This window comes from Oryx dammah, unplaced genomic scaffold, assembly GCF_014754425.2.
Source record: "Oryx dammah isolate SB20612 unplaced genomic scaffold, SCBI_Odam_1.1 HiC_scaffold_10, whole genome shotgun sequence".
Lineage (NCBI taxonomy): Eukaryota > Metazoa > Chordata > Mammalia > Artiodactyla > Bovidae > Oryx > Oryx dammah.
The window spans coordinates 73,912,408-73,929,513 of record NW_024070194.1 but is presented as its reverse complement, the minus strand read 5'-3'; the positions used below and the strand labels follow the sequence as shown (position 1 = coordinate 73,929,513).

The 17,106-nt window shown below is 38.7% G+C and overlaps 1 protein-coding gene across 2 annotated transcripts in view; it reads left to right on the top strand.

Annotated features, from left to right (window-relative positions):
- Positions 1 to 17,106, top strand: part of MACROD2 (mono-ADP ribosylhydrolase 2) — a 2,300,803-nt gene that overhangs the window by 1,300,703 nt on the left and 982,994 nt on the right. For both annotated transcript variants that reach the window (XM_040248281.1, XM_040248280.1), the window contains exon 6: positions 9,202 to 9,323. In XM_040248281.1, the coding sequence (XP_040104215.1) occupies positions 9,202 to 9,323 (122 nt within the window). The remainder of the gene's footprint in view (positions 1 to 9,201; positions 9,324 to 17,106) is intronic.

Sequence of the window (17,106 nt, the reverse complement as noted above, 5' to 3'; positions counted from 1 at the left end):
AAGATTCTTGAGAGTCCCTTGGACTGCAAGGAGATCCAACCAGTCCATTCTGAAGGAGATCAACCCTGGGTGTTCTTTGGAAGGAATGATGCTAAAGCTGAAACTCCAGTACTTTGGCCACCTCATGCGAAGGGTTGACTCCTTGGAAAAGACTCTGATGCTGGGAGGGATTGGGGGCAGGAGGAGAAGGGGACGACCGAGGATGAGATGGCTGGATGGCATCACGGACTCAATGGACGTGAATCTGAGTGAACTCCAAGAGTTGGTGATGGACAGGGAGGCCTGGCGTGCTGTGATTCATGGGGTCTCAATGAGTTGGACACGACTGAGTGACTGAACTGAACTGAACTGAGAGTCCTGAAGCCAAAAAGTTTGAAAACTGCTTCTGTTATGCACAAAGAACCAATCATATCAGAGAGGTGGGTGGAAATAGAGACTGATTTCCTGGAGTCCAGCAACGTAAGTTCATGTTCATACTAGAGCAGACACTCATTGTGGAAATGTTTAGTGAAATTGCCCTTACTGTTTAAACATTTTGTCATTTTCACCCCTCCTAACCCCTTGTTCATATCATTGACTTTGTATAAGGGAACTCATGAAAAATGCAACTTCTTTGTATACAGATTGCCATGTATTCTTTCTTTTAGAATCAATGTGTTTCTTTTTTTCTTTTTTCTTTTTTTAATCGGCAAAAAGTAGATAGGATGCTTGTGAGGGACACAAGTGGGGAGTTGAGGGGTCTGTCTAGAATCAATGTTAATCTCTTAAAATGCTCTGTCCTCAGTTGTCTTTTCTAAATACAAATGTTCCTCTATATAATTAGGTGTGGAACATTGTGTGGATGAGCAGACCATGAAAGTGCAACCCAAAAGAGAGCACAATTATCACTGTATGGAGTAGCTGTAGCCCAGCCCTGTCTTATGAATGGACTGAGCTCAGGGAGCAGTTAAACCTGGTTTCTTTTGATGGAAAGGTGGGTTTATTATACCCAAATATCACTTTTTAAAGAAATGTGAAAAGTGATCCCATTGAGTTTTTGAGAAGACATGTAGAGAGTCTGTAATTTTCCATTTTGTGATTTGAGAGCTGAAACCAATCTCTAGAACAAAGCCAATTTATTTTAAAATGAGCCATATGCAGATGAGGGAAGTGACACATTTTTAAAATGCATTTATTTAATTATCTCTTGCAGAAAAAGGCAAAAAAAAAAAAATCCCTACACATTTTTTTTTTCCTGTTGGAATTCTTTGGGAAGAATCTTTTAGCTTTTATTAAAAAGTGTGATGGTATTAGAGTTGTGTTGTTTTTTTTTTAATTGTCTGTAGTTCAGTTATTAGGAAATCTTTGATGATGCTTTGCTGAGTCATTCTGTGAAGAAACAGATTCTCAGCTCTATAAAAATTTGTGTTGAATGATCTGAACCAGTCGAACTACATTCCACTGCTTGCTCAGTCCAGACTGTCCATTCCACCTCATTGTTTCCGCTAATCCGGTGTATCATCTCTGGTTAGACTGATTACATTGGGCCAACTTTTATTGAACCACTCACAAATTCACTAATTATCTGTTAGGCAATGGTTCCCATAGCATTCTTGGCTTTGTGGGAGACTCAGGCGTAGGTTGGTCATGTCTCCTGCAGTGGAAGCAGAGTTTCTGTGTGAAGCCAGGAAACACAGGATCATAGCGTCCGAGTTAGAAGGACTCGAGGCATATGTAGTCATGTTTGATTGCCTCTGATGACAGGAAATCACCTGCCTGCTATGGCAGAATGCTTGCTGTGTTACTGAAGAGCTCTGACTGATGGAATCTTCTTAGTCATGTGTACAGAAATGTTTGTGTTAAAAGTCAGGCAAATGGTCAAACATAAGTGATACTGGAGACCAAAAGAGGAGAAATGAGTTCAGTTTAATTCATGTAGTGGTGTTCATGGATTATATCTTCAAGGAAGGTCAATTTTTTTTTTTTTTTTTTGAGTTTCATGGGATGGGAAGGATTTTGAGAGGCAAAGTGGAGGGGCTTTCTCGATACCAGGAAAGATGTGGAGTCAGAAGGAGCTCACAAGCTGTTTGGTGTGAGTGCGTAGAGCAGTTACCTTATGTACCTGGCACTTCATTAATTTATTCATTGAATAAAGGATAGAATTAATGACTGAGGGAATGATGGCAAAAAAGTCTTTCTTGTCCAGACGTGTGGTGGCAAGGGAGCTGTAAAGGAAGGTTGGTGACAAACAAGCAAGTTGACGCCTCTGGCACTTGAGTCCCAGCCCAGATTCTGCATTTGTGGAGACATCCTTGCAGTGCGGACTGACATTCACTTATTTTTACTGACTACATAGAATTTTTAAAGCACACTTTCCCTTTGCATCTTAATAAAGTACTGGTTTTACATCTCTCTGGAAAAGCTGCAAATTGCTGCCCATCCCTTGAACTGGAACAAAGGCCTTATTATTATTTTCCTTGAAAAACTCGTATTGACTATGTGGGCTTCTACCTCCTCTCGACCCCTGCTATTGAAACATTAAAAATGCCATGTATTTGACTCACTTCCTTCTAGGAGGTGTTCTCTTTTGGTTCGTTCTAAAATGATGGTGAAATGTTGGACTTTTGCAGAAAATTCAGCTTCCCACAGTCTCTCTGAGACCCTTCTCTGTTGGAAATATGCCCCCAGTGTCCTGTGGAATTTCAAAGATCCTATAAATGGCTGACCATAGGATATCCATTTTATAGAAATTCAATCTATATTATTGCAAATAGACCCTATGTGTAGGTGTCCTGTTGAAAGAGGACACAGTCCCATTAGGACTGATCTAAAATAAATCTTTGGCAGACGAAAGAGAGCTGGTAACAAATTTCAAATGGGGTTTGCCCCTTCCTTTTTCTTTTTCTTCTTCTTTTTAATCTGAAGGATAACATTTGGTAGAAAGTGCTTGACTACTATTTTAAGACTTGATCCTCACAATTTAAGCTTAAAACTTCACAACTTTGAAGTCAATGAAGCACGAAACATTGTCAATATAAGATGCCCCAAACAATGCTATCTTATTTCCATGTAAAAATGGGATTCAAGCCTGAAAATGAATTGAGTGTACTAGTTGAAGTTTTGACAGTGTATTCTGTGTGTCCTTATCAGCTGTAAAATGCAAATGGTGTTTAGCTACTGTATATTTAATTCTAGACACAGACATCTAAGAAGGCTAAGAGAAGTAAACTAGAAGTCCTTTGTAACTAAGAACATTGAAGGGGAAAACAAACAAAAACAAGCTCAACTCACAGACTCAACGGAAAATAGACTAGAAAATACCATTGTAAGTGCTAGTTTATCCCAAACCCATGCACAGAGCTGTATGACTAGCCTTTCTGAGCAAGGAAAGAAATCAAACATGTACCTGAAGAAATGTGTATGAGAATAATCCAAACTTAGAAATGTGCTGCAGCTGAAATACAATCTCACTGACGTCTGCTGTAGGTTGAAAAGGAACATCTTATGGACAATTGATGTTTCTTGAAATATAATAAAAACAAGCTTTGAAAATGTATATATGAAAAACATTGACCTATATGGAAAGAAAAGGCAGCATTTACTTTGTAATGCTATCAGGTAGTAATTCAATTTCCCATTAACCGAACTTCAAGTATTCTGTTTTGGGTCATAGATTGGTGGTGCTTATCATATAAATTGGCCAATAAGATTTGCAAATAATACTTTTAGTGCTTGGTTTTGTGGTTGTAGCTCTAGAAAAGAAAATCAATTTAATCCCATGCATTGGTTTTCTTCTTAAAATTCATGCAATTTGAATATGACTGACAGGGCATGGCATCATTATGCAGCCAGTTAGATGGACCGATTATGCTTATGAATACAAGAATGGAGTGAATGAAAGCAATGTGTAATTGATTCTACTTCTGGTCTGACTGTTCATTAACAGTTTGAATGTGGCACAGTTGCTTCTCAAATGGAAAACGATGAGAGCAACCTATATAGGTTCCCTCATTTGTTTCAAAATTCATTATGCTAATATTTTTTCACAGAATGTTTTTGCTGCATTTGTTTTATCAAGCAGAAGTCTGATCGAATCTTAGTAAATGATTCGACTGCTTTCAATATTTATTTGGCCTTCCACCAACACAGTTTTCAATTTACACATTTAGAAATGAAAGCAGGCTCCCTCTGGCACCCCCTTCAAAGCAAACCTTCCATCCTACCCTCCTTTTCTATAGACTTGAGACTAATTTCCCAGGATAGAACAAGGTGGAGGAACACAAGGTGGTGGTTATAGCTTCAAAACAAAAGAGCTGATTTACAGGCTGATTGATTTCAGAAACAGATGAACAAAAACAGGCTCATTTGTCTTGCCACACATTAGTCAGATAAAGCACGAAAGGGCCTGCCGTCTCATTTTCCATACATCTTCCAGGGGTTGCATCAAGTGCTGATGAAATGTGCAGATCACACCGCTGTTTTCTTGGCTTTCCTCAGTTGTGTAAGAAAGGGCTTCAAGTGCACAAAGGCTGCTCTTCCTTTCTGGAATGCAGAGCCAAACATTTCAGGGAAACAGCATTATTGTCATGGCTCACAGGGAGAGATAATGCTGATTCTGTAACAGTAATCCCTGCCCTCTCATTTGCCTACAAGTTCCTGCCAGATTTTGCGACAGAGGAAAAAACAAAATTTGTGCAGGGCCAGGCAGTTTTATCTAGGAGCTACTGTTGTAGTGTGAGCTCCAAATTGGATTGTATTTGCAATTAGTAAGCATATTAATTTCATATTCAATCTTCCTCTAGTTCTGATTTTTAAAAAAATTAAATCAGCAGTTGACTTATTAAAATAATAGGTCTGAGAACTTCATACTGGAAATAGATTTCTTTTTTTCTGATTAAAACTTACAAGATCTACTCTTTCAGTAACTTTCAAATATACAATATGGTATTATCAACGGCAGTCACCATACTGTGCATTATATTCCCAGAACTTGTTTATTTTATCACTGAAAGTTTGTACCTTTTGACCTCCTTCATCCATTTCATGTCTTCCTTTCTGTCCCCTGCTGCTGACAAGCACCAATCTGTTCTCTGTGTCTATGAGATTGCCGTTTTGTTTTTTTTTTAATTCTACGTATAAGTGAGATGGTGCAGTATTTGTCTTCCTCTCTCTGATTTATTTTACTTAGTGTAATGCCCTCAAGTTCCATCCATATTCTCATGAATGGGAGAACTTTCTTCATTTTTATGGTTGAATAGCATTCCATTGTGTATGGAATATATATATATATATATATATATATAAAATCCATTTTCTCTTTCCATTCATCCATCATTGGAAACTCTGGTTATATCAATGAACTGTGCCATGCTTAGTTGCTCAGTCATATCTGACTCTTTGTGACCCCATGGACTGCAGCCCGCCGGGCTCCTCTGTCCATGGGGATTCTCCAGGCAAGAATACTGGAGTGGGTTGCTCTGCCTTCCTCCAGGGGATCTTCCAAACCCAGGGATCAAACCCAGGTCTCCTGCATTGCAGGCGGATTCTTTACCATCTGAGCCACCAGGGAAACCCAAGAATACTGGAGTGGGTAGCCTATTCCTTCTCCAGGAGATCTTCCCTACTCAGGAATCAAACTGGAGTCTCCTGCATTGCAGGCGGATTCTTTACCAGCTGAGCTACCAGCTGGGCTGTTGTAAACAGTGCTGCAGTGAACATGGAGGGGCAGATATCTGTTGGGGATGTTTTTCTTTCCACTGAATAAATACCCAGAAGTGTAATTGTTGGATCATATGGTAGTTCTGCTTCTAATTTTTTGAAGGACCCCCATACTGTTTTCACGAACACCTGCATGGAAATAATCATATCAGTTTTTCCTATGGTATCTTATCTTCATCTACCTCAAGACTTCTTATTTGATAAAACTGCTAACTCCAAAGATTGCCCCAGGTGTCTGGGGAATCCTTCGTTGTGACCATTTTAAAACATGTCCACAGTCCACTTGAAATGGGTGGAATTGTGTGACAGTTGTAAGCAGTCAAGAGTACAGTGATGGTGACGCTGTCTCACGCAAGGCTGAGACAAGAAAGATAACACAGCTTCCAGTTCTGGCATTGGTGCTGAAGCCCTGCGCTGTCCCGTGAGCAATCTGACTGTTCTGAGGATTCATGAGAAAACCCAAACTGGCCACCGTGGTGAGTCCCTGCTCAGCCTTAGCTGCTGCTTAACTATGACTATACCTGGGGCTCCATGCCTGCCAGACCCTCCAGCTAAGCCATTTCAGAATTTTTGATCCACCAAAAAAGTCATAAAAATAATCAAGTGATGATTTTTGTTAAGAAACATGTTTTTGTTTGAAGATTTTGTTAAGATAAAATGTGTTACCAAGTTTTAGGGTAGTTTCTTGAATAGTGATAGCCAATGAGAATTTGCATGTATACAAAGTATGAAGCTAAAGTAACAGAATTCATGGTAAGCATGGAAAACTTTATGTATACAAATGTATGTGATTTCCTTCAACAAACAGTTGTGTTGAGAAAAGTTAATTCACAGTCATATTGCCTTTGTGACAGTATGTCTCCCTATATTGATCTGTGGCTTTGGGCCTAATTCTTTCTCCTACGGATCCACTGAGCAAGGGAAAAATGGATTAAATTTTCCATATTGTCCTTTTCATCTCTAAAAATTCTTGACTACTGTCTAAAATTCTTTGGTAACTGAGATACCTAAGATGTATCCTGTACTACATGTCTACTTATAAGGTAGGTTGGACTCAGTTTGCATATTAAAATCATGGTAAAACTTTAAATATAGGTACAAGGGGCTTCCCTGATAGCTCAGTTGGTTAAGAATCCACCTGCAATGCAGGGTATGATTCCTGGGTTGGGAAGATCATTTGGAGAAGGGACAGGCTACCCACTCCAATATTCTTGGGCTTCCCTTGTGGCTCAGCTGGTAAAAAATCTGCCTGCAATGCAGGAGACCTGGGTTCGATCCCTGGGTTGGAAAGATCCCCTGGAGAAGGGAAATGCTACCCACTACAGTATTCTGGCCTAGAGAATTCCATGGACTGTATAGTCCATGGGGACAAAGAGTCAGACTCGACTGAGTGACTTGCACTTTAAACCCATATCTTACCTGCTTTGGGAAATCATGTTGCAGTCATGTTGCAATTCTTCTTATTACACACAAAAATATTAGTGTGTGTGTGTGCGCGCACGAGCTCATGTGCATGCAAGCCTATGCTAAATACAACTTCAGTTCAGTTCAGTCGTTCAGTCTCCAACTCTTTGAGACCCCATGAATCGCAGCACGCCAGGCCTCCCTGTCCATCACCAACTCCCGGAGTTCACTCAGACTCATGTCCATCGAGTCAGTGATGCCATCCAGCCATCTCATCCTCTGTCATCCCCCTTTCCTCCTGCCTCCAATCCCTCCCAGCATCAGAGTCTTTTCCAATGAGTCAACTCTTCGCATAAGATGGCCAAAGTACTGGAGTTTCAGCTTTAGCATCATTCCTTCCAAAGAAATCCCAGGGTTGATCTCCTTCAGAATGGACTGGTTGAATCTCCTTGCAGTCCAAGGGACTCTCAAGAGTCTTCTCCAACACCACAGTTCAAAATCATCAATTCTTCTGTGCTCAGTTTTCTTCACAGTCCAACTCTCACATCCATACATGACCACTGGAAAAACCATAGCCTTGACTAGACAGACCTTTGTTGGCAAAGTAATGTCTCTGCTTTTGAATATGCTATCTAGGTTGGTCATAACTTTCCTTCCAAAGAGTAAGCGTCTTTAACCTAATATCCCTCTATTTTGTCTTTCTGTATCATAGCAGTTTTCACTTTAAAACCAGGTTTGTCTGAAATAAACATCTGCATGAACTCACTAATAAGGTTTCTGCCTATTTTGATCACAAGATATCATCGTCAGCATTATCTGAACAGGGGTTTAAATACTGTTTAAAGCTGTTAAAAGTTGAAATTAACATTTGGGGATTTTCTCAATATCAAATAATACTCCTGACATTTAGCAGACAATCAACAAAGATTTTTCTCTTCCTGATTTCTTTTCCACTGTTTAAATTTCATATGCAATTTAAAACCATTAACTATTCCATAGCTGTATTTTAGTAAAGTGTTCTTATTCTTTTTACTGTTTTTGAAATTAACTGGTACTAATTAGCCAAAGCAAGTAATTTCATTTCATTATAATATTCTAATGATATTAGACTGAATTTATCTTTTTGATCAAAGTTGATCAGTTCTTGTTATTCACATCAGTGGAATGAGTTGATAATCCAGATTAACAGATAAGACTGAGAAGCAGGAGTAATAAAGGCCTTTTCAAGTAATTTGGATTAAAATTTAGTTTTTTATTTTTTTATTTTATAAAAAATTTATTTTTTATTTTTATTTTTTATTATAGTCAATAAAGTCTATCTTTATTGACTTAAAATGAGGATGGTTCTAGTTCATTAAATTCCTAAATTTAAATGTTTATGTGTGCCAGAATGGCTGGTCTTATATGGAAAAGCAAGAACATTAAATATTGTATTTTAAATATAAATAGAGGTTGAGAGGTATACATTGATTTTGGAGATTTACTATAGTGAAAACTAGAAGTTAGGGAATTATTACAAACCATTATCCCCAGCATATATTATGTGTGTGAGCATTGGTAGATTGCATTGTAAATTGCTATGGATATTTTAAAATGATTATTTTAGGATTATTATTATTTTATTTTTTGACTTTTTCAGAAACTTGCTCTTCTTTATAGTTTTTACAATGTCTGACACTATTATCTTATATACAAGGTGATATGTAACATTGGTGCTTCCTTCCCATGTCAACTCAGAATGCTCATTTTGTAGGCAATTATTTCTCAGTTTATCTCCTACTGAGAATTTGTCTTTGCCAGTGTACCAATTATTCACATCTTATATTATAATTTGTTATGCTTGGATCTGACCAATAACAATAGAACAATTTACTGGTAGGGGATTCCTTTACATAATTATCACCCTCCTGGAATATTGCCTACTTTAAAAAGCTATGCTATCTAAAATATTTTACCAGAGAAGCATTTGCATCATCAATATTTCTTAGCTTGCTTGTCTCTAAACTCCAAAACAAATACCTAAAATAAATAAAGCAACAGTTATGTGAAAAGTGAAAATTTTCTTGTTTACCCTATTTTTCCCTCCTTTTCCATTTGCAGATGTCATCCACACTGTAGGGCCAATAGCCAGAGGCCATATTAACGGTTCCCACAAGGAAGACCTTGCAAATTGCTATAAATCGTCTCTGAAACTGGTGAAAGAAAATAACATCCGATCAGTTGTAAGTACTTTTATGCTATTTCTTATTCTGTTTCAGCCTTTATATGCTGGAAATCAATCTTGTCCACAATGAAGGTAGAAAATAATTGTTATTCAGAAAACCAAGTTTAATCAGCTTAGGAAGTGAGACAGCTATTGGTTATCATGACTCCACTTTTTTGTATGTCTGACATAATTGCTTAATTATTTTGAATTTAAAATGATAGCATCCCAGAACTGGAACCATCACATCTAATTTATTTTCTCCCTGTTGTCATTATCTTTTGAAGAAAATGTTCATGAATGTGTGTGTGTTTTAACTTGAAAGATGTTATTCTTTTAGATTGATTTTGGCCATCCTAAACTAATGCTCTGTACTTGGATATGCCACATCCCTTCTACGTTTTACCCGTTTAGGTGGGAGAGTTCAGAAAATGTGGATCCAATCTTTGCCCTTAGCAGTAGGCTGAGATGAAAGGGGGTCTCCTCTAGCTGGATTTGGAGGTGTTTATTCACCTGCTTTTATTTTGTAACATGCCCTACATTTATTACATCTCAATTACACCAGGAAAATAAAACTATGAGAAAAATGAGAGTGTAAATACACAATAGTAAGTTAATTGGGGCAGAATCCCTTGGGTTTTTCAGATAGATGATAACCTTGTGAAATCATGGGTCAGGAAGATAAACACTTGCCTTCTTAACAGGCTGAATGGATCAGTATTGTTTGCGAGTTCACAGAAGTGGTGGTTTTATGGTGATTTTATTATTTGCACGAGGAGCATTGAGAGTCAGACACATTTAGATAACACTGGATGGTCACTGTACTTTTTGTGAATTATTATGATTATAAAGGGCCTTTTCCAATGTACATTACTGGGTTTGCTTAAAATAAGACTTTTTTCAAGCCAATTATGCTGCCTTTTACATCTTTTCCTACTTGTTAACAGAGCTAGATATTTCATTTCATCCTTTGATTTAGAAAAATGTTTCCTTTTGCAAATGAATTAATAAGACCTTATTCTATCTTAGAAAGTTGAAGTTCAAAGAGAATGATGCAAAGCAAGCTACCAAACCAGTTGACTCATTTTGTTCTCGATATGAAAATAACAATAATCAAAGCAGGCATGAACATTCTGAGAATAATTAATATTTTGTCAATAATATAGTTTTTTGATTAAAAGAGGCAAATATGGGGCTGAAATGCTTGGGAAAAATGGATATATATAGAAGTTTCCAATTTAGGAAATATGATCTCTGAGACCTGAAGAGAATTTACTAACAAATTCACTGGCATCTCTAATAATTTCCTTGAAACCAGTGAGAAGAGACTAGTCCATCAGAGACAGTATATAAACAGCACTCATCCTTTCAACAGGAAAACTAAACATCTCTTAACTATTATGACCTTAAAATAATCACATCTGCGTTACTCTACTTGGTACTGCAAAGTAAACAGTGAAAGAATCATGGACTACGTTAAATCAACTTTTCAGATACCCTACAGTGGGATACTCTAGTTGTCCTGATACTGGAATCAGGTATACATCGATGCATTTGATGATGATTTTGAGGGGTTAATTGCATGTTACTTGGATAAAATTATCAGGTGGTGGTACTTAAGTGAAGTCATTCCAATATTAGTAAATAAAATTGGAGATGGGAAATATCAGCAAAATATGAAGGAAAATATCCCGCTAAATTAATCACTACATTCTTGCATGGTTGACTGGAGTTGCCATCAAATATCTTGTCTCATATTAAAAGTAAAAAATTATCTTCCTTCCTTTCTTTTTTTTTCTTTTTTTAATTGAAGTATATCGATTTTCAATGTTGTGCTAGTTTTAGGCAAGCAACAAAATAATCCATATATATATATATATATATATATATATATATATATTTGTTTTAGATTGTTTTCCATTATGAGTTATTGCAAGATTTTGAATATAGATTCCTGTACTAGACACTAGGACGTTGTTGTTTATTTTATATATAGTAGTGCACATCTCTTAATCTCAAACTTCTACCTTATCCCACCCCTTTGGTGACAATAAGCTTACTTTCTGTGTCTGATTCTGTTTCTGTTTTATAAATAAGTTTATTTGTATCACATTTTTTAGACTTCGTGTATAAGTGATATCACAAGGTACTTGTCTTTCTCTGTCTGACCTTCTTCACTTAGTATGATAAACTGTCTATCCATGTTGCTGCAAATGGCATTATTTCATCCTTTTTAATGGCTGAGTAATATTCCATTGTATATACATACTGCTGCTTCTTTATCCGTACATCTGGTGACAAGATACTTAGCTTGTGTCCCTGTCTTGGTTATTGTAAATCACGTATGAACATTGGGGTGCATGTATCTTTTCAAACATGGTTTTCTTAGGATATATGCCCAACAGTGGGATTGCTGGGTCATGTGGTAACTCTATTTTTAGTATTTCACACAACCTCCATAATGTTCTCCGTGGTAGCTGACTTACTTTCTTTTCTTGAAGGAGGAAATGGAACTTTCTACTTTATATTGAGTGTCATGTTCTTGACCATCATTAAGAAACTAACGATGCTAATGTCATCAAATCGTTGTCATATGGGGGAAATGGAAACTTTTTAGAAAAGTTATCATGACTGGACACATCTTTTATTGTACAAGTTTCTACATTATAAACATCACTACAGATGGAGAGAAATGTTTGACATCAAAATCTTGGTGGGCAATCTGGAAAATAAAGTTAACTTGAGCTCATTTATATGCATATTAAAGAAAATTTCTCATAAACTCATTTATCAGATCACCTTAGCGTGACCATGGAAAAGTCACATCAATATTTTGTAGCCTCAGTTTCCATATGCAAAGAATCAGTAAGTCATTACTGTCTACATCAGAGGCTATTATGAGGATCAGTTGAAATAATGGATGTAAGATAACAGGAAAATATAATTCTCTATAGAAGTATTTGGTAATGTTACTTTAAGTGTAAGGTATTTTCATAGTGTATAATTTGGCAAGTTTAAGAGATTGAGAACATTCGTGCTTTGATATTTGGAAGACCAGACCTCTAGACATCATCATATCATTTCTTGATGTTTTCATACAGAAATAAATTAGCATGACGTGTTCAGTTAGTATATTTGCAAAGGAAAATCTCAGTTTTTTCCTTCCTCCTGTGAGACAAAAATCTTGTTCTTTCCTAGTGTGAGTTTCTTCTCTGTGAGTCTCCTTTACTTCTCACACAGATTATGTCACTTACAACATTTCTGGTCACCAAATATATGGAGACTTTTCCCATGCTAAGAAATTCTCTGCAACACCACCCGGTGCCCTGCAACTTAACTCAGTTCTGATACTGTGCACCTGGAGATAGTCTCAGACCCCAGAGAGTAATTAAGCACCAGGTCCCATAAAACTGCTGCCCTCCCCCGCCCTACACACACACGTGGATGCACAATGTGAACGTAAAATGCCACCAGGCACAAGCTCAAGTTATCGCCTGCGCTTCTCATCTACTGGCTATAGGTTGGAAGGTCCAATGATCCAACCCTCTGCTTGGGTTCAGTTAATTTTCTAGAGCAGTTACAGAACTCAGGGAAACACTTATATGCCTTTACCAGTTTATCAGAGCATGTGATAAAGGATTCAGCTGAACAGCCAGATGAAGAGATACACAGGACTAGGTCTGGGTGGGCCGGGAGTGCAGGAGCTTCTGCCCCCATGTGGTTGGGGTGAGTTGTCACCTGCCTGACCTGGATGTGTTCGCCCACTGAGAGGCTCCCTAAACCTGCACTATTGGGATATTATGGAGAATTACTCATAGGCACATGCATGCATGCTAAGTCGCATTAGTCGTGTCCTACTCTGTGAGACCCCAGGGACTGTCGCCTGCCAGCCTCCTCTGTCTGTGGGATTCTCCAGACAAGGGTACTGGAGTGGGTGGCCGTTCCCTCCTCTGCAGGGTCTCCCCAACCCAGGGATCAAATCCATGTCTCTTGCATTGTCAGGCGGGTTCTTGACCACTAGCGCCAACTGGGAATATAGGCACAATCAATCAATAGCTCCATTTCCAGCCGCTCTCCCCTGTTTGGAGGATGAGAGATAGGAATGGAAATCCCAAGCTTCTGATCATGTCTTGGTTCTGGTGACCAGCCTCCAACCGCAGGTCATCCAGAAGCCCACTCAGGGTCAACTCACAAGAACAACAGGTGCTCCTGACGCTCTCATCACCTCAAGATATGCCAGGGTTTTAGGAGCCCTGTGTCAGGCATGGATCAAAGACGAATATTAGAACAAGGGGTGCTCCCAGTGGTCTTGTCACCTCCGAAATTAGAAAGGCTTCAGGAGCTCTGGGCCCAGGTACTTGGGACAGAGGCCAATAAATATTTTATATTAGCTCATGATGCTCTATTTAGGCAACTAAAAGCATTAATGTTGTTAATAACTATTAGCATCATCTTATTCATAATCATTAATAATATCATTGTTAATATAACCAGCACATGTCTGTATTGACAGCACAGAACATACCGCAGACCTTTATGGCTCAGTAGATACACTGAATTGAATTAAATTACACTAATTTTGTCACCACGTGTAGCTGTCTTAACTTTGTAATCTAAGTTTTAACTTTAAAGTTCCCATACATTATTACAGTTTCTTCCACTATGTGTTGTTTCACAATAAAGCTACAAAAATGAATAAGGAGGAACAAAATGTATAACAATGTGCCTATAGGGCAACAAGTGTCATAAACAGAATGTATTATTCTACTGGTCTGGGTCAGCTAGGCTGTGCTTCAGCTACAGATAAGCTCGACATCTTAGTGACCCACATTCAGAGACCCTGTCTTCTGGGCATCTCACTTTCTAGAACTGACAACCTCCTCAGCCATGGAGCTTTGCAAAATCATCCAAAAATCTGCAAGCAATAAATGCTGGAGAGGGTGTGGAGAGAAGGGAACCCTCCTACACTGTTGGTGGGAATGCAAACTAGTACAGCCACTATGGAGAACAGTGTGGAGATTCCTTAAAAAATTGCAAATAGAAATGCCTTATGACCCAGCAATCCCACTGTTGGGCATACACACAGAGGAAACCAGAATTGAAAGAGACACATGTACCCCAATGTTCATTGCAGCACTGTTTATAATAGCCAGGACATGGAAACAACCTAGATGTCCATCAGTAGATGAATGGATAAGAAAGCTGTGGTACATATACACAATGGAGTATTACTCAGCCATTAAAAAGAATACATTTGAATCAGTTCTGATGAGATGGATGAAACTGGAGCCGATTATACAGAGTGAAGTGAGCCAGAAAGAAAAACACCAATACAGTATACTAACACATATATATAGAATTTAGGAAGATGGCAATGATGACCCTGTATGCAGGACAGCAAAAAAGACACAGATGTGTATAGTGGACTTTTGGACTCAGAGGGAGAGGGAGAGGGTGTGATGATTTGGGAGAATGGCATTGAAACATGTATAATATCATGTAAGAATCGAAATGCCAGTCTATGTCTGATGCAGGATATGACACGCTTGGGGCTGACGCGCGGGGATGACACAGAGAGATGTTGTGGGGAGGGGGGTGGGAGGGGGGTTCATGTTTGGGAACGCATGTACACCTGTGGTGGATTCATGTCAATCTATGCCAAAACCAATACAGAATTGTAAAGTAAAAAATTAAAAATAAATAAATAAATAAATAAATAAATCATGCATAAAAGTTTTACTGTGTCAGATTAGAAGTGATAAATGAAATATTTGATGGTACCACAATCTTAAGCCAAAGGCTTTGGGATCACAGCAGGGTGTCAAAATGTCTGCTTTAATCTAATTTATCCAAAGGAATGTATTTTTCAAAATTTTACTTGCAGTAAACCAAATAACATGATCATTCATTTATTTAATCAATAATAAGATTGATAATAATAATACTGTGTTACAAGACCTTTTAGGTATCTCCTAACACCTATATGCCAGAGAAGGCAATAGCACCCCACTCCAGTACTCTTGCCTGGAAAATCCCATGGATGGAGGATCCTGGCAGGCTGCAGTCCATGGGATCACGAAGACTGGGACACAACTGAGCGACTTCACTTTCACTTTTCACTTTCATGCACTGGAGAAGGAAATGGCAACCCACTCCAGTGTTCTTGCCTGGAGAATCCCAGGGATAGGGGAGCCTGGTGGGATGCCATCTATGGGGTCGCACAGAGTCGGACACGACTGAAGCGACTTAGCAGCAGCAGCAGCAGCAACACCTATATGCAGGTCAGGAAGCAACAGTTAGAACTGGACATGGAACAACAGACTGGTTCCAAATAGGAAAACGAGTACGTCAAGGGTGTATACTGTCACCCTGCTTATTTAACTTATACGCAGAGTACCTCATGAAAAATGCTGGACTGGAAGAAGTACAAGCTGGAATCAAGATTGCCGGGAGAAATATCAATAACCTCAGATGTGCAGATGACACCACGCTTATGGCAGAAAGTGAAGAAGAACTAAAGAGCCTCTTGATGAAAGTGAAAGAGAGTGAAAAAGTTGGCTTAAAGCTCAACATTCAGAAAACGAAGATCATGGCATCCGGTCCCATCACTTCATGGGAAATAGATGGGGAAACGGTGGAAACAGAGTCAGACTTTATTTGGGGGGGGCTCCAAAATCACTGCAGATGGCGATTGCAGCCGTGAAATTAAAAGACACTTATTCCTTGGAAGAAAAGTTATGACCAACCTAGATGGCATATTCAAAAGCAGAGACATTACTTTGCCAACAAAGGTCCATCTAGTCAAGGCTATGGTTTTTCCAGTGGTCATGTATGGGTGTGAGAGTTGGACTGTGAAGAAAACTGAGCACCGAAGAATTGATGCTTTTGAACTGTGGTGTTGGAGAAGACTCTTGAGAGTCCCTTGGACTGCAAGGAGATCCAACCAGTCCATTCTGAAGGAGATCAGCCCTGGGTGTTCTTTGGAAGGACTGATGCTGAAGCTGAAACTCCAGTACTTTGGCTACCTCATGCAAAGAGTTGACTCATTGGAAAAGACTCTGATGCTGGGAGGGATTGGGGGCAGGAGGAGAAGGGGGATGACAGAGGATGAGATGGCTGGATGGCATCACCGACTTGATGAACCTGAGTTTGGGTGAACTCTAGGAGTTGATGATGTATACGGAGGCCTGGCGTGCTGCAATTCATGGGGTCTCAAAGAGTTGGACACGACTGAGCGATTTAACGGAACTGAAGACCTACAGGATGTAATGTTTGTCTCAATATGTATATTTTGTCTCAACATACATAATTTGTCTCAATCTTCCAACAATCGAGAAAAATAAATAGGCCCTGTCACCATGTCCATTGTACAATTTGAGAGTATTCTCTAATTTTCTCATCACTTTAAAATATCTTCTCACGGAAACCTGGAATTCCATAATTAATGAGTAATTTAGGATGGTCAGACATTGTTCTTTCTCTGCAATTTTCCTTTAAAATGCAAATACTCATGAGATTGGCAGATAATTAATTTCCTAGTACCTTAATTTGAGGAAATTTATCAAATTACTTTTCATCTTGCAGGATAAATTAGAGGATGATAAAAGTGCTACACTCCTCAGCCTAAAGGGAGAGAATTCAAAGGGGGTCTGGAGGGAGGTTGGAAGAAACAGAAAGCAAAGTGAGGTGCAAAGAACTGGACCTGCCTTTCAGTTTTGCTACAGGAGGTACTTTTACACAGAGAGGAAGGAAAAGTGATGGTTACTTAACACAGTCTAGAAATAAGTTAGTTACGTGGTTAA